The sequence below is a fragment of the Palaemon carinicauda genome, chromosome 11 (genome assembly GCF_036898095.1).
Source record: "Palaemon carinicauda isolate YSFRI2023 chromosome 11, ASM3689809v2, whole genome shotgun sequence".
Taxonomy (NCBI): Eukaryota; Metazoa; Arthropoda; class Malacostraca; order Decapoda; family Palaemonidae; genus Palaemon; species Palaemon carinicauda.
This window is the reverse complement of record NC_090735.1, coordinates 130114058-130137299: the sequence shown is the minus strand read 5'-3', so window position 1 is coordinate 130137299 and position 23242 is coordinate 130114058. Positions and strand designations below refer to the sequence as shown.

At 49.4% G+C, this 23242-nt stretch overlaps 1 protein-coding gene and 1 pseudogene across 1 annotated transcript in view; both read left to right on the top strand.

Annotated features, from left to right (window-relative positions):
• LOC137650216 (DNA-dependent metalloprotease SPRTN-like) overlaps positions 1–23242 on the top strand; it is a 108149-nt gene that overhangs the window by 13999 nt on the left and 70908 nt on the right. The window contains exon 2 of the mRNA XM_068383444.1: positions 18327–18446. Coding sequence (XP_068239545.1) covers positions 18343–18446 — 104 coding nt within the window. The 5' untranslated portion in view covers positions 18327–18342. The remainder of the gene's footprint in view (positions 1–18326; positions 18447–23242) is intronic.
• LOC137650321 (5S ribosomal RNA) lies at positions 15257–15375 on the top strand (annotated as a pseudogene).

Genomic DNA, 23242 nt, shown 5'->3' with positions numbered 1-23242 from the left:
GTTCGTCTGTTCGTGCCTGTCGTTCACCTAGTCCGGGACCTCTTGCAAGCTCCCAAGCCCAGGGGAGAAGTAATGTCGTACGACTTATGGGTTCGAGAGGCCTTGATCAGTGAACAGACGTTTCCCTCTATGGTATCGGGTGTATCTTACCAAGATCTCCCCTACCATAAGGCGAGAGAGACAATTTTCTCCTCGTCATCCGAAGGCTTTTCGCATAAGAAACCTGAAACAAGGTTTCGAGGCCCTTAAGCGAAAGTCAGTCCTTTCAGGACAGGTCCAGCGTCCTGGTTGCAGCCATTAAGACAGCTCTGACCCTATGCAGTCATCGGAAAACTGCTCGCCGCCTAACAAAAGCGTAACACAGACTCCGAGAGTCTTTTTTGTTGGCAAAGTGTTGCGGTCACAGACGTTACCCTCGTCTCTTACCGCAACCATTTCCGTTGATCCTAAATGGGTTGTACGGCAAGACATGCAGAATAAGCTTGCCTCCCTTATGAAAGACTGTTCTGCCGATTAGTCCGTTGAGCCTAGCTGTTTATCTCATCGAGATCCTGGCTTTCAGCCAACCTAACGTTCCTTTGTGCGTCCTGTTGACGTTGGCGTAGCTAAGTCACGTCAGTCAGGTTGTTTAGAACCACACTCGATGCGGTCTCGTGTGGATTTTCAGCCACATTTGGACGTTAGGCCACTTGCTGATGCTCCTGTTGACGTTCAGGACGTTCGCTAACAATCGGAGTTGACTTGTTTTGACGCTGTGCGTCAACCTCCGCATTCTAGAGTTGTTTTGACTGCTCAGTCTAGGCAGTCAAAGCAGTCTCGAGTGGACGCTGTGCGTCCTCACGCACCTGTTGTTGTTGACAGTTCACAGACTGTCAAGCAGTTACATGACGTTGCGTCCTGGTCTCTCGCACCTGTTGTTGTTGACAGTTCACAGACTGTCAAGCAGTTACATGACGTTGCGTCCTGGTCTCTCGCACCTGTTGTTGTTGACAGTTCACAGACTGTCAAGCAGTTACATGACGTTGCGTCCTGGTCCGCTACTAATGCACCAGTGCGTGTGGACTCTGCTTGTAAAGCATTGCCACCACGGTAGGTCTCTCCCTTGCTTGAGACTCAGCTATTATCGGACAAGGTTCCTTTAGATGAGGAAGTTGCTGTTCCCCCTCCTACTGATATTCCCTTGAGGACTCTGTCAGATGGAGAGGAGCCTAAAGCTGCTTAGCCCTCTATGGACTTTAATTAAATCATGCTGTTTTTTAAGGATCTTTGTCCGGATCTTTTTGTAAATGCTGCTCCTCGTTCGCCTAAACGTCAGAGCTTACACTAGGCCTAGCTACTTCGAAGCCATTGTTTATAAGCTAGTGCTCTCTCGCTCTCCTAGAGAGCTTTACGTTTGCTAGGCGACTGGTTTTTCACCAGGAGGAGTTTGGGGGATACAGCCTTTGCTTTCCCTTCTTTTAAACTGGCTTATAGAGCGAGAGTCTGATATGACACGAGAGAAGTTCTCGGCTTGGGAGTTCCTGCCTCTGCCCAGATAGACTTCTCAAATCTCGTAGACTCTCCCTGGTGCCTGGCCAGGAGACGCTCCAAGATTTTACAGGTCAACTTCACAGCTGTTTTTGAGCCTTTGAAGTTTTGCTGTACAATTATGTCATGCATAAACAAGGCTTTCAGGGATGGCTCCAATGATCTGACAGCCACGTTCTCTGCAGGGACAAGTCCCTCAGGGATGGCTCCATGATTTGGCAGCCATGTTCACTGCAGGAGTACGTAAGAGGAAAGTGCGCTCAATGTGTTCATTGTCAAGACAAACTTCACGATGAAGTCTACCAGGCTGTCTTGACAGCATTTATGGAAGGCGACTGGATGGTCTCTCTCGACCTTCAGGAGGCATACTTCCACATTCCTATACACCCCGATTCCCAACCGTTTCTGAGGTTTGTTCACAGGAATGTGGGGTACCAGTTTCGAGCTATCGGAGATTAGAGCCTCCCTGTACTTGGACGACTGGCTTCTCAGAGCCTCTTCCAGTCATCGCTGTCTGAAGGATCTCAATTGGACTCTAGATCTGGCCAAGGAATTGGGACTCCTAGTCAATTTGGAAAAGTCACAGCTGGTCCCATCCCAAACTATTCTGTATTTAGGGATGGAGATTCACAGTCAAGTTTTTCGGGCTTTTCCGTCGGCCCCCAGAATAGATCAAGCCCTGCTCTCCATCCAGAAGATGCTGAAGAAAGAACGCTGCTCAGTCAGGCTGTGGATGAGTCTGGTAGGGACGCTATCATCCCTGGAGCAATTTGTCTCGCTAGGAAGGCTACACCTCCGTCCTCTTCAATTCCATCTGGCTTTTCACTGGAAAAAGGACAAGACGCTAGAGGCGGTCTCGATCCCGATTTCCGAAAAGATAAAGTCTTGTCTGACTTGGTGGAAGGACAATATCAGCCTACGAGAGGGTCTTCCCCTGGCAGTTCAGATACCCAACCACGTTCTCTTCTCGGACGCATCGGACTTGGGCTGGGGCGCGACGCTGGACGGTCGGGAATGCTCAGGTCTGTGGAACTCGAGTCAGAGGAGCATGCATATCAACAGCAAGGAGCTTTTGGCGGTTCATCTGGCCTTGATAAGCTTCGAGAATCTCCTTCGAGGCAAGGTGGTGGAGGTAAACTCGGACAACACCACGGCCTTGGCGTACATTTACAAACAGGGAGGTACCCACTCACTGACTTTGTACGAGGTCGCAAGGGACCTGCTCATCTTGTCAAAAGATCGAGGCATCTCCCTAGTAACGAGGTTCATCCAGGGCGACTTGAACGTCCTAGCAGATTGTCTCAGTCGGAAAGGTCAAGTAATTCCAACCGAATGGACCCTCCACAAGGATGTGTGCAAGAGACTTTGGTCGACTTGGGGTCAACCCACCATAGATCTCTTTGCAACCTCGCTGACCAAGAGGCTTCCAATCTATTGCTCTCCAGTCCCGGACCCAGCAGCAATACATATAGATGCCTTCCTCCTAGATTGGTCACATCTGGATCTTTACGCATTCCCACCATTCAAGATTGTCAACAAGGTACTGCAGAAGTTCGCCTCTCACGAAGGGACAAGGTTGACGTTAGTTGCTCCCCCCTGGCCCGCGAGAGAATGGTTCACCGAGGTACTTCGATGGTTAGTAGACGTTCCCAGAAGTCTTCCTCTAAGAGTAGACCTTCTACGTCAGCCACACGTAAAGAAGGTACACCAAAGCCTCCACGCTCTTCGTCTGACTGCCTTCAGACTATCGAAAGACTCTCGAGAGCTAGAGGCTTTTCGAAGGAGGCAGCCAGTGCGATTGCTAGAGCGAGGAGAGCGTCTACCATTAGAGTTTACCAATCGAAGTGGGAAGTCTTCCGAGACTGGTGCAAGTCAGTTTCCGTATCCTCGTCCAGTACCTCTGTAGCCCAAATAGCTGATTTTCTCTTATACCTGAGAAAAGGACGATCCCTTTCAGCTCCCACTATCAAGGGCTACAGAAGCATGTTGGCATCGGTCTTCCGGCATAGAGGCTTAGATCTTTCCAACAATAAAGATCTGCAAGACCTCCTTAAGTCTTTCGAGACCACTAAGGAGCGTCATTTGGCTACTCCTGGGTGGAATTTAGACGTGGTCCTAAGATTCCTCATGTCAGACAGGTTTGAGCCTTTACAGTCAGCCTCCCTGAAAGATCTCACTCTTAAGACTTTTCCTGGTATGCTTAGCCTCAGCTAAAAGAGTCAGTGAGATTCATGCCTCCAGCAAGAACATCGGATTTTCGTCAGAAAAAGCCACTTGTTCTCTGCAACTTGGTTTTCTAGCCAAAAATGAGCTACCTTCTCGTCCTTGGCCTAAATCTTTCGATATTCCCAGCTTATCGGAGATCGTAGGCAATGAACTAGAAAGAGTCTTATGCCCTGTTAGAGCTCTTAAGTTCTACTTAGCTCGTACTAAACCTTTACGAGGCCAATCTGAAGCGTTATGGTGTTCGGTTAAGAAACCATCCTTGCCTATGTCAAAGAATGCTTTGTCATGTTTTATCAGATTGTTAATACGAGAAGCTCATTCACACTTGAGTGAGGAAGACCGATCTTTGCTTAAGGTTAAGACGCACGAGGTTAGAGCTGTAACAACTTCCGTGGCCTTTAAGCAAAATAGATCTCTGCAAAGTATCATGGACGCAACCTATTGGAGAAGCAAGTCAGTGTTCGCGTCATGTTACTTAAAAGGTGTCCAGTCTCTTTACGAGAACTGCTACACACTGGGACCATTCGTAGCAGCGAGTGCAGTAGTGGGTGAGGGCTCAACCACTACAATTCCCTAATTCCATATCCTTTTAATCTGTCTCTTGAAATGTTTTAATGTTTTTATGGGTTGTCCGGAAGGCTAAGAAGCCTTTCGCATCCTGGTTGATTTGGCGGGTGGTCAAAGTCATTTCTTGAGAGCGCCCAGATTAGGGGTTTGATGAGGTCCTGTTGTATGGGTTGCAGCCCTTGATACTTCAGCTCCTGGGGGTCTGTCAGCATCCTAAGAGGATCGCGGGGCTCCGTAAGGAAGACGTACTTACAAGGCAGAGTAATCGTCTAAGTCGACTTCCTTACCAGGTACCTATTTATTTTGGTTTTGTTATATTGATAACTGTCAAAATGAAATAAAAAACTCTTAGCTTATACGATGTAAACATATTTAACTGGTCTCTACCCACCACCCTGGGTGTGAATCAGCTATTATATATTCACCGGCTAAGTTAAATATTTAAAAATGATATTTTAATTATAAAATAAATTTTTGAATATACTTACCCGGTGAATATATAAATTAAACGACCCTCCCTTCCTCCCCAATAGAGACGCAGTGGGATGAGAAGAAATTGAGTCTTTGTTTACATCGAGAGAGTAGTATCTGGCCGACAGTTGGCGCTAGTGGGCACACCCGCAACCTGTATAGCGATCGCTGGCGAGTTTTTACTGTTTTTTGTCTGTCGAGCAACAGAGTTGCAGCTATTATATATTCACCGGGTAAGTATATTCAAAAATTTATTTTATAATTAAAATATCATTTTTCCTAACTATACAAACCTTAGCTATTTAATCAAACTTGCCCGCCAGCCCTATCCCCCTTGAAATCCTACCTCTAAGCAAAGTGAGCTCAAGCACAGGTGTGTGTGAGGGGGGGGGGGGGCGGGATAGCAAGCTACCCTCCCAATCCCCCCCCGCTAACTAGCGGTGGGGTAGTAAACCCTCGTTAAAATTCTTATGGCTCGTCATTTCAGCTATGCCGAAAGTAATAACCCCTATTAAATAGCTAAGGTTTGTATAGCTAGGAAAAATACAAATTATCAACGAATTTGTCATTTTCTTCAGCACTTTTTAGGCCGCTCTCCTTCATTCTGTGATGACAGCTGGTGAAGGGAGTGCTTAGTCTTTAGCTTTCTCTTGTGCCTCTTGGGGGAAACCTTTCCCGTCTGCGGGTTAGGTTGGCTTCCCGAGGATTTTTTTTTATTCTCTTTTTTGTTTTTCCTCAGCGGTAGCAGCCAATGTAAGAAGTGCGTAGTCTGATGATCCTGCCAGTCTCCACCTTTATCGCCTGCGCCTGCGACAGTTCCGGACCACCAGAGCAGTGGCTGTGTACAACACTTTGGAGTTCTTCGGGTAACCACTTCAGGGGGAACCCAGAAACAAGCTCCAGCTTTGTTTCTCAGGCAACACTCTATGTCGACCTTCAATTTGAGCTAAAGCTCATTGAAGGGAAGCAGAGAGTGCTGCCTGGAGGTTTACCTCCAGGTGTTGGCATTTTCCTTTCCAAGGGAAAGTCCCTCTAACAGTGGCTGTTAGAGGGAGAAATGCTGGCAGCGGCAGCAGATGTTGGTCGCTTTTTCCTGTTCGCGGGAGAGACTTTTTTTATCTGTTCGGTCTTTCCTTCGGGGTACTCTTCCGGCGAGAATTGGATTCGTCCATTCCTGTCTATCGCGGTGACGTTGTTCTTTGGGGAGGGGGAACCCAGAGAACAAACTTCGGCTTCATTGTTCTCAGGCAACACTCGATGTCAACTTTCAATTTGAGCTGAGCTCGTTGAGGGGATACAATGTGTAAAAGGTTATGGGCCGCCAGAACTTATTTGTCAGGTAAGACCTCTTTTGTAGGGTGAATTAATGGCGCAAAGCTGTTTTCTTAATTTAATATCACAAGGCTTCTTATGACTATCGTCACAACTGCTTCACATCAATATTCATACTGCAAAAATAAAAGAACACAAATGTATAGTGACTTATTCTCAAAAAATGTCTAATGCATAACAATACTGTACATGATAAGGACCTTTAATGTGTGGTAGCTTTTACATCTTACCAGATCCCTGTTTGCCAGCTCTTGCTCGATGTCCGCAGCTTGTGATCGTTAATCGTCTGCTCAGAATTGGCACTAGTCAGCTCTCTTCCGGTTGCTGTTTGTACCAGCAACTGCTTCCAGCACCTGGCAGTTTTTCTCTTGCTACTTTTCCTTCTGAGGTAAAGTTGTTTTCCGTGATGATCTGTTCTGGCTGAGACCACCATGAAGGAGTATAGCACACATTCCCTTCTTAGAACCTAACCCAGCACTCTCCACCAACGGACAGGGTAAAGCACAAGTGTTAACATTAGCTCTTAATGCCCCACTCGCCTACTGGAGCTAGTTTACTCACAGAGAGGGTTTTTCGTCTCGCGATGTTTTCATCTTCATTGAAGATTAGCAAGCTTCTTCATCGACTCTGCAGTCCTTAGCACGTTTGCAGACGTTCATCCTTCATGAATGTTTTTCATTGCTCCACAACCTCCACTAGTACAGTACATCTTTTCTACTACGAAGTAGCCTACGTGCCATGTACCTCTAGGACGAGGTTGCCGCTTCCACCCGCTACCTTTTCCCCTTGCATCACTTTTTGGTTACCTTACAAGCCTAAGTCTTCATGGATAAGACCTGCACTAGTTGCGCAGGTGCCCGCACGTATTCACCACGTCCTCGCAGGTAGAACACAGGTCTACACAGCGGTTACTGCAACAAAGACTTCCGACCACTTGCCTTCGCCACCTTCCTTTGGATCGGAGTGAAGCTTGTGAGCATAATCCTTTAGGGTTACTTGCTTCTCTTCTCTCCACAAGTTTTAGAGTTTGTCGGATCTCCGACGTGTTTCTTATGGCCGATTCCTTGGATTGGCTCCTCTGCTCATTACACCTGCTTTGGGAGATATAAGCCCTTTGGGTTATTCCCTCTTTCATCCCTCAGTTCTAAGGGATTGAATTCATTGCTGGCTTACGCTCTGGCTACAGCAACTTGATTGCTAGGATTCTTCTGGCTAGTGGGATTATGCAACGGGGTTCCAGTCAGGCCTTGAATGGGTGACCTCCTGAGAACACCAGAGGTTGTCGACATTTCTTGTTCTCTGTTTCTATCAGCCTATGCTCCCTCGGATCTTTGTACGGGGATCTTCAGCCTGATCCGTGGAGTCCTTCACCAAAGAAGCATATACGACCAACCCTTAGCTTGACTTGGTCTTGTTTGTCACCCTCGAATAATGACGTTCTTCCTTAGCCGGTGTTCTCCCATCGGCCGTTGTTCTTTTCTAGAAATAACTCCCTTTCTCGTTCTTGAGTGAGGTTTTTCCAGTAGTGGATAATCCCCTCCTACAAGCTCGGAGTACTCATCTCTCTTTAACCAAGGACAGATAATCCGCAGCCCAGCTATAAGAGCATACACTTCTGCCTCTTGCACTGGCCTGTTGATGTGTGAGGGCGGTTCTCTCTTTAATCTACGCGATCCAAACATCCTCTCGGACAGGATGACGTTCGTCAAGATATCTCCAAGCTTTTACAGTCAGTTCTTCCTATAGAAGTCTCCAGTTTTGTTCCTTCCTCTGGGAACAAAATTGATCATCAAACTCTGTCTGGCGAGGAGAGGCTTACAGTCAAACAAGCAGTTTGTATAGGACTTCCTGTGCACGTTCAACCACTAGGACTCGTACTCCTTGTTTTCCTGGACATCCATCATCAAGGAAGTTTTCTTCATTCATATAGGCTTTCCATATCAAGGTAAGGTGCTTTGGTTTCGATAGCACTTTAGATCTTCACGAGCATTTTACCGTAGTGTCTACCTGGCCCTACAGGATCTGCCTCGTTCTTCAAAGACTTCAGGACAACTGGCTGATCATAACAGTCTCTGTGGTTTGCCGAGACAACCCCTCGAGTTTACCATGATCTGAGGATTGGATTAAATCTCGAGAGTTGTCTCGACTTCCTTATCAGAGGTGGGTATTCTTGGACATGTTCATTGTCATCAGCCTGCAGAAGTTTTCTGCAGAATGATAAGGTCCAAGGCAGAGGATGCTGATAGCGCTTCTTTTCTTAGGACTCACTTTTTACCAGCAGTGGTTACGTCTCATAAGTCACCGTTTCACTCTGGTTCGTCAAGCCTGCATCAGTCTCCGTCGAATCTGACCTCTTCAGGAGCATCCAGATCCCAGGTGCTTCAGCACGAGGGATCTTCCTTTTCTCTAGTTTCCTATGAGACCCAGGCAGGAGACAGGCCTGAAAATAAGGTTGACAGACGAGAATCTCACCCGAGGAGTTGACCTCCTTGTTTCTCTTCCCCAAATTTGACACTCCCTTCAGATGCATGAAAGAAAAGAGGGGGTGGCCCACATTCTGTACCACTTTTCCTCAGGGCTCTAGTCAGAACTTGAATGATACTGTCATTTGAATCTCTTTGAGATGCAGTCTTCCTGCTTAAGGGAAAAATAGCCAACAGTGGCAACAGATGTTGATGTCTTTTTCCCGTACTCGGGAAAGACTTCCTTCACCGCTGGTTCTCCCCATCGAGAGACTTCTCCGTGGAGGAGTGGATTCGTCCATTCCCTGCCCTCTGTCTTTGAAGCAGGCTGCATCATCGGCAGTCTCGTCTCTCTAGAAGACTTGGGTCGCCCATCAGACTCGTCATGCCCAGCAGACTCGTCACATCCAGCTGACCCGTCTGCAACTCCTGACGGAGATCCCGAGAGAAACTCCCTCCACAACACGATCTACTCTTAGAGCCACATGTGAACATCTTTTACAAAGCTGTAGCTTTGCTGCGACTTCACGCATGGAGGCTAACCAGCTCCTCTCTGAGAGTCCCCTTTCCGCAACAAGTTGCCAAGAGGATGCCAGGATACCCGTTTAAACATTCGGCTTCAGTATTCCAGGCCAAGTGGACTGTTTTCTATGGTTAAGGTCATAGAAGGGTTATCTCTCCCCTTAAGGCCACTATTCCAGTGATAGCAGAGTTCCTTGTTTACCTTCGAGAGAAAGCTGCTCTCGGTCTTGGTAATGAAAGGCCACAGCTCATCCTTGAACTTCGCCTTCAGATTGAAAAGAATTAACCTTTCCTCTACGTCAGCATCGCCTTTCTTGATATGGAATTTCCAGCCTACCTGCCCTCTGTCGGAAGGGAAACCACCTCCATGGAGCATGAATTGCTTCCTTCAGTTTGAGGGTGCCCCCTAGGACCCAGGACTCCTAGCAGCAGATCTTCACCTTACCTCGAGGACAGGTCTCCCGCTCATGTTGGCCTCTGCCAAGAGACTTGGCATACCTCAGGTGCCGCCTTCAACGTCTTTCATTCACAGCGATGGGCCAGGTAATACTATGCTTCTTTCCTGGCAGCTTGGACCCCAGATTCGAGCTCTTCAGATTGGGAGTCCTTTGTAGTTTGGCCCATGATCCAGATCAATGGCTACTATGCCAAGGAAGAACTTGAGGTACTACCTCAAGGAAACTACAGGAACTCACCCCCAAGTGTCATCACTATTCATCAGCCCCGGGAATGTCAAGAGAAAGATCACCAAGAACACATTCTCAGCTTGGATTCGCAAGGTCACGGACTTAGTATTGAATCCAGATCCTTCTCCTCATAGAGGAGTCCTAGAGCTCATAACTGTAGGGGTAGGAATACCCCCTAGCTATTATGAAAACTATTCTGTGACGCAAGCCTTTTCAGCGGGTGTGTGAAAGTGTCAAGTGACCTTCACCACCCACTTACTGCAAGATGTGACCCACAATAAAATGGAGACATTCTCCATTGTCCCTTTGGTGGCTATACAATAATTTGTTTATAACACCTCAAGCATCAAGTATCAGATGGGGGTGGGCAGAGTCTAACCATGGTTAAGTTTGGGACAAAGAATGACTGCTCTTTCTTTCTTTCATCTTCCCCTGCTGGGGTAACAGCACCTACGGTACCCTGCAAAGCTGGCCTCGACCGTATGCAGATAGAACCATTTTGTATAATCTGGTATAGAGAGAGATATTTTTTACGTCCCCATACCCCCTTGCGAGGTTGGATTGGGTAATGTCTATGGTTGATTCTAAGATTCCTCTTTTCTAAGATTTCTGACCTAGACTATTCACACTACTGGTACAGTATCACACATTCACACAGATTGCTCAGGCCGCTAACCGTGCTTTGCACGAATTGTTTAGCGAGGTGTCAAGGTTTCTCCCTGTTGTGTGTGGAGCACATACGGGAAAACCCCGGTGAAAGACCAGCCAGTGGGTTCAGACTTCCACCCTCCTAAGGAGTAAGTCAATCCCTATAAATAGTGAGGGTTTGTATTTAGTGTTGGAACAAATGACAAATCTGGAAGTAATTTGTATTTTCCCTAACTATACAGACCTGTAGCTATTTATACAAATTGGCCAGCCATCACCTGTCCCCCCAAGAAGTCCTGCTTGCAATAAAGAGCGATGAAACAACACAGGTTTGTGTGTGAGCGGGATGGCCGGCTACCCCTGCTAACTAGTGGTAGGGTGGTTCCACCTCACTTTAAGTCTTTATGGCTAGTCTTCCAGTTTCGCTGAAAGATAATCCCTATAAATAGTTACAGGTTTGTATCGTAGGAAAAATACAATTGTTCCGTAACCGAAATACAAACCACGCTATTTACATTGGGTTTACCTTTTAGCGCAGCTGAAATGGCGAGCCATTAGAATTTAACGAGGGTGTATTACCCCCGCCCTAGTTAGCAGGGGGGTAGGGGAGTGGTAGCTAGCTACCCCTCCCCCCCTCACACATATGAATGCTCACTTTCACTTTTGGCTCGGACTGTGACAGACGTCTCTGTCTTGGTCCTCTCTTGGCAGCCATTGTTTGTTTTGTCTTTACTTAATCGCTTACTTTTCTTTTACTCAATATATATGTAAACATGTTTTCATGTTTGTATATATATTTGAGTATAGAAATCAGTAAGTTTCCTTTTCAGATTTGTGTGTGTAGTGTACGATATCTCGGCAGTTTGGCCACCACGGCGTATTTTATGGGTGGCGATCGAGTTTGACTTGGTCTTTCTCTCTCTCTCTCTCTCTTGAGGTCGTTCACCCTTTTACTACGTGTTACTACGCCCTTGTAGCTTCCTTTCCGTGTGGGGGGGTTGCTACGCCGTACGTTTGTCTCAATTAGTTTATGAATCTAATTGTAGTTTTTTTTTTTTTCAGCTTGTAGAACGATTCCTTTCGGGGTTTTCGTTCTTTCTTTAGTGTTCATTCATTTTTAAATTACATAATTACATAGTTACATAATTATAATTGTTATAATTCTGTTTTGGTTACAGCTCTCCTTCCGTGAGTGTAAGTGGTTGTGAGGGCACGTGCCTGTTGTGTAATTCTTGTTTCCTTTCCCTCGGGATTCCTCTTCGGAGCCTTCCCGGGGGAATGAATGTGTACTAATGATTTTTGTTTTATTTTTTTACAGTTACCGATCTAGTTCGTTTCTGTAATATGGCAACGGTGTGAGCTGTCTTGTTGCTGCCTCCCCCCTTGTATTTTCGTCAGGGGCGTGTCTCCTTCTACTGGAAGTACTCCCGTGACGACGGACAGCTCTCCAGTTCATTTTAGAACTCTCAGGAGGCTTGCCTCCTTGGGCGGGTAACTTTCCTTCCGAGGGAAGTTTTTCCTGTCCAGGCTTGAGTTTTTCCCCTTTTGGGGGGTTCTTCTCTTGCCTTTTTTTCGTGCGACTATGCTCTTGGTGCTGAGCGGTCACACCTGCAGTTTCGCTCAAGGGGCTGGGCAACTGCAGGAGCTCCTCTTCGGAGGATTGCTCCTCTTAGGTCACTGGCTGACCACTCTCTTCTACGAAGTGTTTCTCTTTCGTTCGCGAGAGAGTACACTCATAGAGACTCCTCTTCGGAGGATTCTTCTGCTGCTGTTGCTGTTGGCCTCCCTCGCCGTAAGGCCCACCGTCCGCCTCGTCGTAAGGGCCTCTCATCTCCCTATAAGGGTGCTATGAGGCGCCTTTTTGAATCTCCGTTTGCAGCCTACAACTCCTTTTTCTTGATCTTCCACCTTGCTGCAGATGGACAGCAGTCTGATCTCGTCTTCCGACGGGCAACGGTCTTCCCGACGGACAACGGTCTTCCGACGGACATCAGTCTCCCGGCGGACAGACAACGGTCTTCCGACGGACATCAGTCTCCCGACGGACAACGATCCCTTCGGGGCAAAGGGTTGCCTCCCACGGGGGTTCTTCCCTTGCGTGTCAGGGTTCCCCTGCGCGCCCTTCTGCTGTGTTCTCTCCTGCTCCTGCTCAGTGTTAGCGCACAGGCGCTCTCCTGTTCGTCAGCGCTTTCATGATGATCATCCCTGCTGTTCCTGTTGGTTCCTGTTACACGGCGCGCCTGTGCGACCGTTCGCCCTCGCGCCCGCGCGACCGTTCGCCTGCGCACCCGTGCGACCGTTTGCCTGCGCGACCGTTCACCTGCGCGACCGCTCGCCTACGCGACCGCTCGCCTGCGCGACCGCTCGCCTGCGCGACCGCTCGCCTGCGCGACCGCTCGCCTGCGCGACCGCTCGCCTGTGCGCCCGCGCGATCATTCGCCTGTGCGCCCACACGCCCACGTGCCTGCACGTCTACGCACATGCACGTCCGCGCCCATGCTCTCCAATGTTCGCCCGCGCGCGAACCAACGGTATTCCATCGCGCGGACGGACGCTGTTCCGTCGCGCGAACCGACGGTGTTCCGTCGCGCGAACCGACGGTGTTCCGTCGCGCGAACCGACGGTGTTCCGTCGCGCGAACCGACGGTGTTCCGTCGCGCGAACCGACGGTGTTCCGTCGCGCGAACCGACGGTGTTCCGTCGCGCGAACCGACGGTGTTCCGTCGCGCGAACCGACGGTGTTCCGTCGCGCGAACCGACGGTGTTCCGTCGCGCGAACCGACGGTGTTCCGTCGCGCGAACCGACGGTGTTCCGTCGCGCGAACCGACGGTGTTCCGTCGCGCGAACCGACGGTGTTCCGTCGCGCGAACCGACGGTGTTCCGTCGCGCGAACCGACGGTGTTCCGTCGCGCGAACCGACGGTGTTCCGTCGCGCGAACCGACGGTGTTCCGTCGCGCGAACCGACGGTGTTCCGTCGCGCGAACCGACGGTGTTCCGTCGCGCGAACCGACGGTGTTCCGTCGCGCGAACCGACAGTGTTCCATCGCTCGAACCTACAGTGCTTCTTCGCACAAACGTCGGCTTAATTCTTGCAGTATCCATTGCTCGTCTATGGGTTATCGCTCGCCGACCACCAGCTCTCGCCCTTCCTACCACGCTCGCCCTCCTTCTGCGCTCCTTCGCTCACCTTCGTATGCGTTCCTGCGTGACCGCGTATGGGCGCTTCCACGTTCGCCCACGGGTAAATCTTTGAATTACCATCGCGCGAGCTCCAGGGCGATTGCGACCACGATTCCCATTGGGGTTTTCGCAGCATGGCCAGCCTGGCGAGTTCTTCTGGAGCGTATTTCCAGAACACGGCCTCACCCCGTAAACGCAGAGCATGGCACTTGCAAGAATAGGAAGAAACTTCAGGGAGGTCTGAGCAACACTCCTCTTTCCAGAACCTGGGTTAGCCCTTCCCCGTCATTCCCTGGAAGGATTTTTGGCGGGGGGGGGGCTTTCCGTTCGAGATTTCTCCATCGGACAAGGGGTGACTGCTTACCCCTTCCTCTGGGGGATTACCAAGTCATTTCCCTCCTCGGTTACGCCCGAGGTTTGGTTCAAGGAAGCTACAGGAAGATCATGGGTACTTTCCTCCTCTCGAGCTCAGGCACCTTGGCCTTTCGTCGTTAAGTATCTAACTTGCGGACAAGCTCGATGTTGTACCATCTGGACGCGCTGACTGAGGGCTTCCTTCGGGTGTTTCATGTGTGGAGGTCGACGACCTCAGACACCCTTCCATCCTTGAGAAGAGTTTGTTTGTGCCCAAGGACAGAGACTTAGACAGCGGCTGTGCGGAGGAAATCGACTTCCGTTTTCACTCCTCCAAGGCGCTTTCTTCCAGACTCTGCAGGGCTCCAGCGCCCTTTTCTTTCAGCCACGTCGGCCTAAGTTATCGGCTACGACAACTGGGACAAGGTGTCCAATTGCAGTTTCCTCCTGTCAGGAACAGATGGCACGGGAGGCTCCCCCGGGGGGGCATAGTCCTAACAGGAGCGACAGAGTTCACGAACTCTAGGATTGCAGGTTTCTCGCTGGGAGGATGCTTAAGGTTACTCATCCGAATGACAGCTTCCCGATGCCCATTCCCGCACAATCTCTGTGATCAGCCAAGGATATCGCGCCTGCCGTCTCTGTCAGCGAATTCAGTGTCTCTGAACCTCTATGCCATAGCGTCGGCAAGAGTTGCCCGGTTGGGCAGATTGATCCATACCTTAGGCGAAGGTCCTCCATAGGATCATCGACGGCTTCACCCCCGGCCTCTTCAGTCGATCCTTTCTTGTAAGAAAGGATCTGAGAGGGGAGTTCCGTAGTCGACCTCTCAGCCCTGATCAAGTTTGTCGAACAAACTTCGGCCAGCGTAGAACAGCAGAATCGATCAGACTGGTAACGAGGCGACAGGGCTCCTTAAACCCTGGTTCGGAAGGACGGGTACTTTCAGTTTCCATTCCATCCATCTTCCAGGGAGCTCGTGGAATTCAGCCTAGACTGCAAGTATTCCTGCTTATGATGCAGTGTGGCTATCCCGCCGTGGCATAGCAGGTTTTTTTCCCCAGAGAACTCTCCCTGCTTTCCTCATGGCCGCTCAGGTGCAGGCTTCCGCCTCCTCTGCTTTTTGGAGGGCTGGTCAACTCCGGTAGGCTCGGGTTCGACCTTCTTCAGCGCCGGGACAAGCTTCCGGATGCTTACCATGAGTGTGGGTTCATGGTACTTTGCTTGGAGCCTTCTCTTCTTCTGCCTCAACATCTGGAGTATCTGGCCATGATATTGAATCAACAGCCTTACCACGTTGGAAACCCCGCTTCTCGTCCGTCCAGCGAGGTTAAGCAACGTCGGTTCTGGTCGGTACTTGGATGGGTGACCACCTGGGGATGCCAGATTCTGTTGCCACATCCTCCGAGCCTTCCTTTCAGTTGACTGTGGCAAGACTGAGGAGAGTCGCAGTACCTGTTCTCAGTCAAGCAGAGCTTTCAGCCCTACCTTGGAACGTTTCCTAGTTCTCCTTTCCTTATTGACCCGTCTATAGTCCGAACGGTCGCCTCAGGATAAGTTCCATATGGGGCGGTCCAAGTTCCGGTGGTTTCAGGCAACGTTTAACCGGACTTCCTGGCCCCTATGGGACCAGCGGAACTATTAGACCTGCAATGGGTGTTGACCTATGGAACCTCTTGATGGTAGTGGATATTCTCGTCCTTTCCCCACATTCTTGATGCTGTTCTCGGACTCGTCAAAGGAAAGGGGGGGGGGGGGCATGTTCCGGTCCAGGCCTATGGTCAAGACCTGAAGGATACCTCTCCATCATTCAGGCAGGCTTAGGGGCCGTAGTCTGGCCCCTCTACAGATCCTACAGCTCCTGCCGAGTCGCCCCGTGAGCGTCGACTTCATGATTCTGGCGTGTTCTAACCAGCAGGAGACGCATTTTCACACCTTCACATCTTGCAGTAGAGATACCGGGATGATTGAGATTATCTCAATACCACCATCGGCTCTCCCATTCCAGGCAGAGGAATGTTCTCTCCGACTATCCGAGCAGAGCCTCGTAGAAAGAGTGTACCTGGGGGTCTTTGACCTTGAGTAACCAGCAAGTCCTGGTCTGGGGGACCTGATCGCGACAGCTTGGAACCTCAAGCTTCCGCTGTTCTTCCCCCCAGTCTCAGACCCCGAGACTCTGGCAAGATGCATTCCGGTGATGGTGGGACAACTTCGACGCCTGCGTCTTCCCTCCTTTTGTCTGTGGACAATGGGTCTCAACAAGACCAGGTTGTTTGTCAACCTTTCAATGGGAGAGCTCCACTGGGACTATGCGCAGAACGGTTTCTGGACCCTCTGCTTCCCCTGACGGAACTCCCGGGAGAGCTTCTCCCATGGCGCAGACTACTCAAACAACCACACTGCGACATCTCTCCCGAACCGGGGCGTCGCTTCGGCTTCATGCCTGGAGACACTACGCCTCCTCCTCAAGAAGAGACAACCCGCTACAGTCGCGGTACGGAGGTCGCGTCATCTGCGATAGTCATCCGCAGGGGTCTTCTAGGCAAAGTGAAGAGTCTTCGGTGGTTGGTGCCGTGGGAGATATACCTCTTCCCTTGAGGCCTCTTCTCCAGCAATAACGGTCTTATTGCCTTTCGGCGGGAGGAAACTCCTTTCCGCTCTCGGCAATGAAGCCTGTCGCTCAGCCTTTCCCTGACCTTCAGGCTTAAAGGAATAACTTTTTCCTGCCCGCTGGATCTTTCCTCGCTCATGCGAAGCTACGATCGTCCCTGCCCTAGTCGGAGGAAGACCTCCAACTTGGAGCATGGCTCGGACTTTTAGTCCTTTAAGAGATCTTCTCAAGACCCTTTACGACAGTCCTCGGATTGTATTCCGCCTTGGGTCTCCTGCTCACTCTGGCCACGGCCAGTGTGTAAGCAATCTTCTTGGTCTCGTACGACTCTGCCCTTTCTAAGGAAGAGGGGAAGGCAACATTCAGGTTCGCTCCTGAGTTGTTGGCTAGACTCAGAATCTGGGGGTCCCGGCCCTTCGGTCCAATTCCTTCAAGATTTCGAGTCTCCATTCTGTATCTGATGTCCCAAGACCTTCTCTTTCTTGCCAGTAAAGGAATCGAGAGGTTAGCTTTGGGAACAGCTGCAGTTTGTCCTCACTTGCAGCCGATTTGGGAGCACAAGGACACGGGGGAGAGTCACCAGTATACCTCTTCAGCCCGGACTCAAGGACATTCATCTCGACCTGTCTCCAGACCCTCCCCCGTCACGTCGCCCTACAGCACAATGTTGGATACATCGCAACGTCCCTCGCCTTCGAGTAATACTACTCTGTGACGCAGGTGCTACAAGCTGGAGTCTGGAAGCGTCTAATGACCTTCGCAGCCTGCTTCCTGCAGGGCGTGACCCACAGGAGTCTCGATACGTTTTCTATCGCTCTGTGGTGGCTACACAACAGCTGGTCTAACCTCAGGCTCCTTTTTGGACAGGTAGCAGAAGGTTGAGGGCATTGTTATCAGGTTTTAGTCTGCATGAACGAAAGAAGTATGTCTGGCCCTTATTTCTTTCTTCATCATCCCCTCTACGGGGAAGCAGCATCCTGGTCTCTGCATAGCTGACCTCGAACCTCTGCAGGTAAACCATGCTTCCTTGTGTTCCGAGTATTGAGTCAATACTGTCACGTCCCCCATACCCTGACGAGGTGGTATTGGGAACGTCCTAACCCAGAGTTCCTTCTGGAACTCCAGGTCGACTGCCTAGGACGGGTCACACTTCTTCCTTCACACACAAGCTTATGTAGGCCACACGGTTCCTGTGGAGCAAGGAACTTGTGAGGTGCAGGGACTCCTTTTCTCGAGTGCGACTCACTCGGATTCTGAGTCCCCAGGTAAAGCCAAAGCCAGTATGGCTGGGGACTTTCCACCCTACCTAATGGGTAAGTCACCCAATGTAAATAGCGTGGTTTGTATTTCGGTTACGGAACAAATGACAAATTCGAAGATAATTTGTATTTTTCCTAACCATACAAACCTTAGCTATTTACACATATTTGCCCGCCAGCCCTGTCCCCCAAGACAAGTCCTACCTCTAAGTGAAAGTGAGCATTCATATGTGTGTGAGGGGGGTGAGGGGTAGCTAGTTACCACTCCCCTACCCCCCTGCTAACTAGCGCGGGGGTAATACACCCTCGTTAAATTCTAACGGCTCGCCATTTCAGCTGCGCTAAAAGGTAAACCCAATGTAAATAGCTAAGGTTTGTATGGTTAGGAAAAATACAAATTATCTTCGAATTTGTCATATTACTTTCAAATTTTATTTTTATAGTGAGGTTGATATTCTATCAGTATTTGTTTTTTACAGACTCGAGTGAGAAACAATGGCAAACAAAGACATTTGGTCTTTGTTTAAGGACTATGACAGAAAATACTTTGGAAATAGTTTAAGCAAAGTAAAGTTGAGCTGGAGTTCACTCATGACATTGTAAGTATAGTACAGTAAATCTCCCCTTAATTAAAAGGTTTTCATAAGAATACAGTACTGATATTTCCAAGAATTGTTGATAATAATTAAACATTGATTTTAAAATTTTGTTGTTCCAAAACTTAATACAAACCCTTTTGCTATTTATAGAGATTATTTTTCAGCGAGCCTGGAAGACTAGCCATAAACTTTTAAGTGAGGTATAACCAGTTAGTGGGGTAACAAGGGGGGTAGAAGCTATTATTATTATTATTATTATTATTATTATTATTATTATTATTATTACAAGTTAAGCTACAACCCTAGTTGGAAAAGCAAGATGCTATAAGGGCTCCGACAGGGAAAAAATAGCCCAGTGAGGAAAGGAAACAAGGAAATCAATAAATTACAAGAGAAAAATAAACAATCAAAATAAGATATTTTAAAAACAGTAACAGCATTAAGTCCACCAGGGGGGGATGCTTGCATCGCTGCTGGCAGAAGTGGGTGCAGCTCGGGGCTGAACCCTTGACGATCTCCGTGATTCGGGATGTTCACGCTATCTCTCCCTTCACTGGCCAAAGCTCCAGTTCCATTGAGCTCCTATGCAAAGGGATCTGCAAAGGAACTGGCCCAAAGTCCAGACCATGCTGGAGAAGGGCGCTCTCCAAAAGGTCCTCAACTACTCCCAAGGCTTCTTCAGTCGACTCTTTCTTGTGAAAAAGGCGTCTTGAGGCTGGAGACCAGTCATCGACCTCTCAGCTCTGAACAAGTTTATCAAACAAACTCCATTCAGCATGGAGACGGCAGACATGGTCAGACAAACGGGAAGACCACAGAACTTCATGTGTACACTGGACCTAAAGGATGCATACTTCCAGATCCAAATCCATCCATCTTCAAGGAAATATCTGAAAATCATTCTAAACGACAAGAAATACCAGTTCAAGGTGCTGTGCTTTGGTCTTTCCTCAGCACCTCAGGTATTCACAAGAGTGTTTGCCCTACTGTCATCTTGGGCTCACAGAATCAGCATCCGTCTCCTACGCTATTTGAAAGACTGGCTGATTGTAGCAGACTCGGTGGCAACCCCTCTTCAACACCAAGACAAACTTCTGAGGCTTTGCCAAGATCTAGGGATCATGGTACACCTCAAGAAGTTATCACCACTTCCCTCTCAATGACTTGTATACTGTACTTAGCAATGATAATAGACACCTTCCCTCACAAAGTCTTCCCATCAGATGACAGGGTGGTGAGGCTGAGGAAGGTTGCAAGACCCTTCCTCGGACGAGAAGAAATTCTAGCCCAGAGGTGGTTATGTCTCCTTGGGCACCTATCATCCCTGGCCCGTCTAGCTCCCAATGGCTGCCTCAGGATACGATCTCTCCAATTTTAGCTAAAGTACAACTCGAATCAGGCTTTCGATTCCCCGGACATTCTGATCCCCATAGGACCAGAGGAACGGACGGACCTCGAAAGGTGGGTGGCAGATGAGAATCTGCTCAAGGGTGTAGACCTTCTCGTCCTTCCCCCTGACTGTATGCTCTTCTCAGACATGTCAGAAGAAGGGTGGGGGCCCACGTGCTGCACTACATGACCTCAGGCCTATGTTCAAAGTCCAAAAAGTACCAGTACATAACCCTCTCAGAAATGAAGGCTGCCTTCCTGGCTCTTCAACAGTTCCTGGCGGGCCACTCTGTGGTGGTGACGAGTGACAACACTACAGTAGTGTCTTATATTTAACTAACAAGTCGGTACTTTTTCAATATTAAACTTACCCGATAATCATGTAGCTGTCAACTCCGTTGCCCGACAGAATTCTACGGAAGGGATACGCCAGCTATCACTATACTAGAAGGGGGTGTACTCACCAGCGCCACCTGTGGCCAGGTACTGCAGTACTTCTTGTTGACACCACCTCAATTTTTCCTCTGTCGTGCTTCCGGCAAGACGTTCTTGGATACGCTTATAATTTTGGAGTATTGTTCACGGTTTTTGGTGAAGTATTTCTCTAAGATTTCAGCTTTCGCTATACTGGAAACTTTTCTATTAGCTTAGATAGCTTTTATTTGGTTTTGATTAATGGTTAACGATCTTTTGCTTGATTTGGAATCCCCCTTGACTTGCTCTTTGATTCAAGATGTCTGACCTTTCACAAGCCCCACCCCATAGACGATGTAGGTCTTGTAATAGGCGTATTCCGAAGGCCTCGGTTGATCCTCACACCGCTTGTTCTGACTGTAGGGAAAGACCCTGTCAGTTGGAAGATCGATGTGAGGAATGCGCCGGACTTTCGGAACTTGAATTTGTTCGATTCCTTAAATATTCAACCAAGTTAGAGAGAGAGAGAGTTAGGAGGAGTTCTTCTCGCTCTTCGCTTTTTTCCTCACCTCATGATCCTCAACCTTTTCCTCCCCCTGTAGTGGCTACCCCCGAACCTACTATTTGTGCTCAGCCTGATATGTCAGTTGTTTTGCGTGCCATTCAGGCTTTAGGTGACAAAGTGGAATCGGTGGTTAGTGACCATAAGTCTCTTTTGGCAGACGTCAAAGAACTTAAGGTCAAAAGTGCAGTGGGAGGTGATAGTGCCAGTGCTGTGCCAAGTGCTAGTGTCAGTGCGGTGCCGAGTGCTAGTGTCAGTGTCAGTGTTGTGCGTGAGGGTACTTCTGTGCGTGCCAGTCGTCCTCCCAGTCCGGGACCTCTTGCAAGCTCCCAAGCCCAGGGGAGAAGCAATGTCGAAGGGCAAAAGGGTTCGGCAGGCCTTGATCGGCGCACAGAAGTATCCTCGGTGGTTGCGGGCGTGTCTTACAGAGACCGTCACTCCCACCCGCAGACGATTGAGCCCGTCTTTTACTCGTCTGCAGAAGAAATGTCGGGGAGGAAACGCTGGACTCAGGTCTCAAGACCTCTTAAACGTAAAGTCCAGACCTCAAGAGTTCAACAACCCGGATGCAGTCATTGGATTAGCTCTGACTCTCCGCAGTCATCAGGTGACTGTACACCTCCTAAGAGAGGTAAGGCGATACCTCAACAGACCTCATCTTCTGTTAAGGCTTTGCCTCAGCAGACCTTAGCGTCTGCTGATCCCAAGATGACTTTGCTGCAGTCCATGCAGTCGCAGCTTGCGGTCTTAATGCGTGAGTTTCAGGCTGAGAAGGTTGCACCTCCTCCTGCGAGCGCTCCGCCTCACCGCAGTCCAGTCTGCCAGGCGTACGAAGTTGAGGTTCCTCAGGCTACCTTACCGCGTTCTGAGTTGCCAGTTACCAGCGGTGTGCAGCAACCTCAGCCTTCCTTAAGACAACCTCAACAATGGGAGCAGGAGTCTTATGCTTTACTTCCTCCTCTTCCTCTTGCGGTTAGACCATCGAGGCAACAACCTCTTGAGGTACGACAACCTCTTCCATCCATGAGGCAGCCACCTCAGCTCTCGCTGCAGCGACCTCAACTCTCCTCAAGGCGAGAGCCTCAACTCTTAAGGCTAGCACCTCAGGAACCTCAACTCGCGAGACAGGAACTGCGTTCTGCGCAGCCGCTACCTCAACTCTCGCAGCTCACACCTCAGGAACCTCAACTCGTTCCTCAGGAACCTGCTACTGCGCATCCGCAACCCTTGCAGCAAGTGCAACTCTTGAGACAGGAAGCTCATGCTAGGAGTCAGCCACCTCAACCCATGCGCCTACCTTCCTCCACTCTTCTTGACCAGTCTTTGCAGCCTGAACCTCAGGTTTTATCTCAGCAACAGAGACTTGAGGATGAAACCACAAGTGTTTATGCACCCGCTTGTTCAGATTCTGCTGTTCAGCATACCGCTGTTACTTTACCTCTCACTTCGCTACACTCTGGTGATGAGGTTTCTGAGGAGGAAGCTGCGCACCTAGATCCCTCTTCGGACGTGGAGGAACCCAAGTCTTCTCCTCTACCCATTGACTTTCGTAAGGTCCTGGCTCTTTTCAGAGAGGTATACCCGGACCATTTTGTTTCTGCTACCCCCCGCTCTCCTCCATCTGAGTTTTCGCTGGGCATGCAACCGGTTAAGTCAGCCTATACTAAGCTCGTCTTTGCTAGATCCTCTAAGAGAGCTTCAAGAATATTAGGGGATTGGTTGCAGTCCAAACAGCAACTAGGGAAGACTTCCTTTATGTTCCCACCTACTAAGCTCACTTCTAAGGCGGGCGTATGGTATGCCACAGGAGAGGAACCAGGCTTGGGAGTCCCTGCCTCTGCCCAGGCTGATTTCTCAAGTTTGGTCGACTCTCCTCGTAGATCAGCGATGAGGCGCTCTAAGGTCTGCTGGACCTTTTCCGACTTAGACCACTTCTTAAAGGGTGTATTTCGTGCCTTTGAGATTTTCAATTTTCTCGACTGGTGCCTGGGGGCCTTGAGCAAGAAGACCTCCCCTGCGGACAAGGACTCAGCCATGCTTATAATGTCCTGCATGGATAAAGCAATTCGGGATGGGTCCGGCGAGCTTGCATCAATGTTTGTTTCAGGAGTTCTTAAGAAAAGGGAGCAACTTTGCACTTTTCTTTCTTCCAGCATCACACCTTGTCAAAGGTCTCAACTCCTTTTTGCTCCGCTTTCTAAGTTCTTGTTCCCCGAAGAGCTTATCAAGGATTTGTCTGCGGCCCTGATTCAGAAGGACACTCATGATCTTGTGGCCTCTTCAGCTCGTAAGGCTAAGGTTGCTCCCTCAGTTCCCAGGACTTACCGCACCCCAGTGGCTGATACTCCTGCTACAAGGTTTATTCCGCCCTTTCGTGGCAGAGCCCCCAGCCGAGGAAGCTCCCGTCCAGACTCTTCCAGGAGCAGGTCTA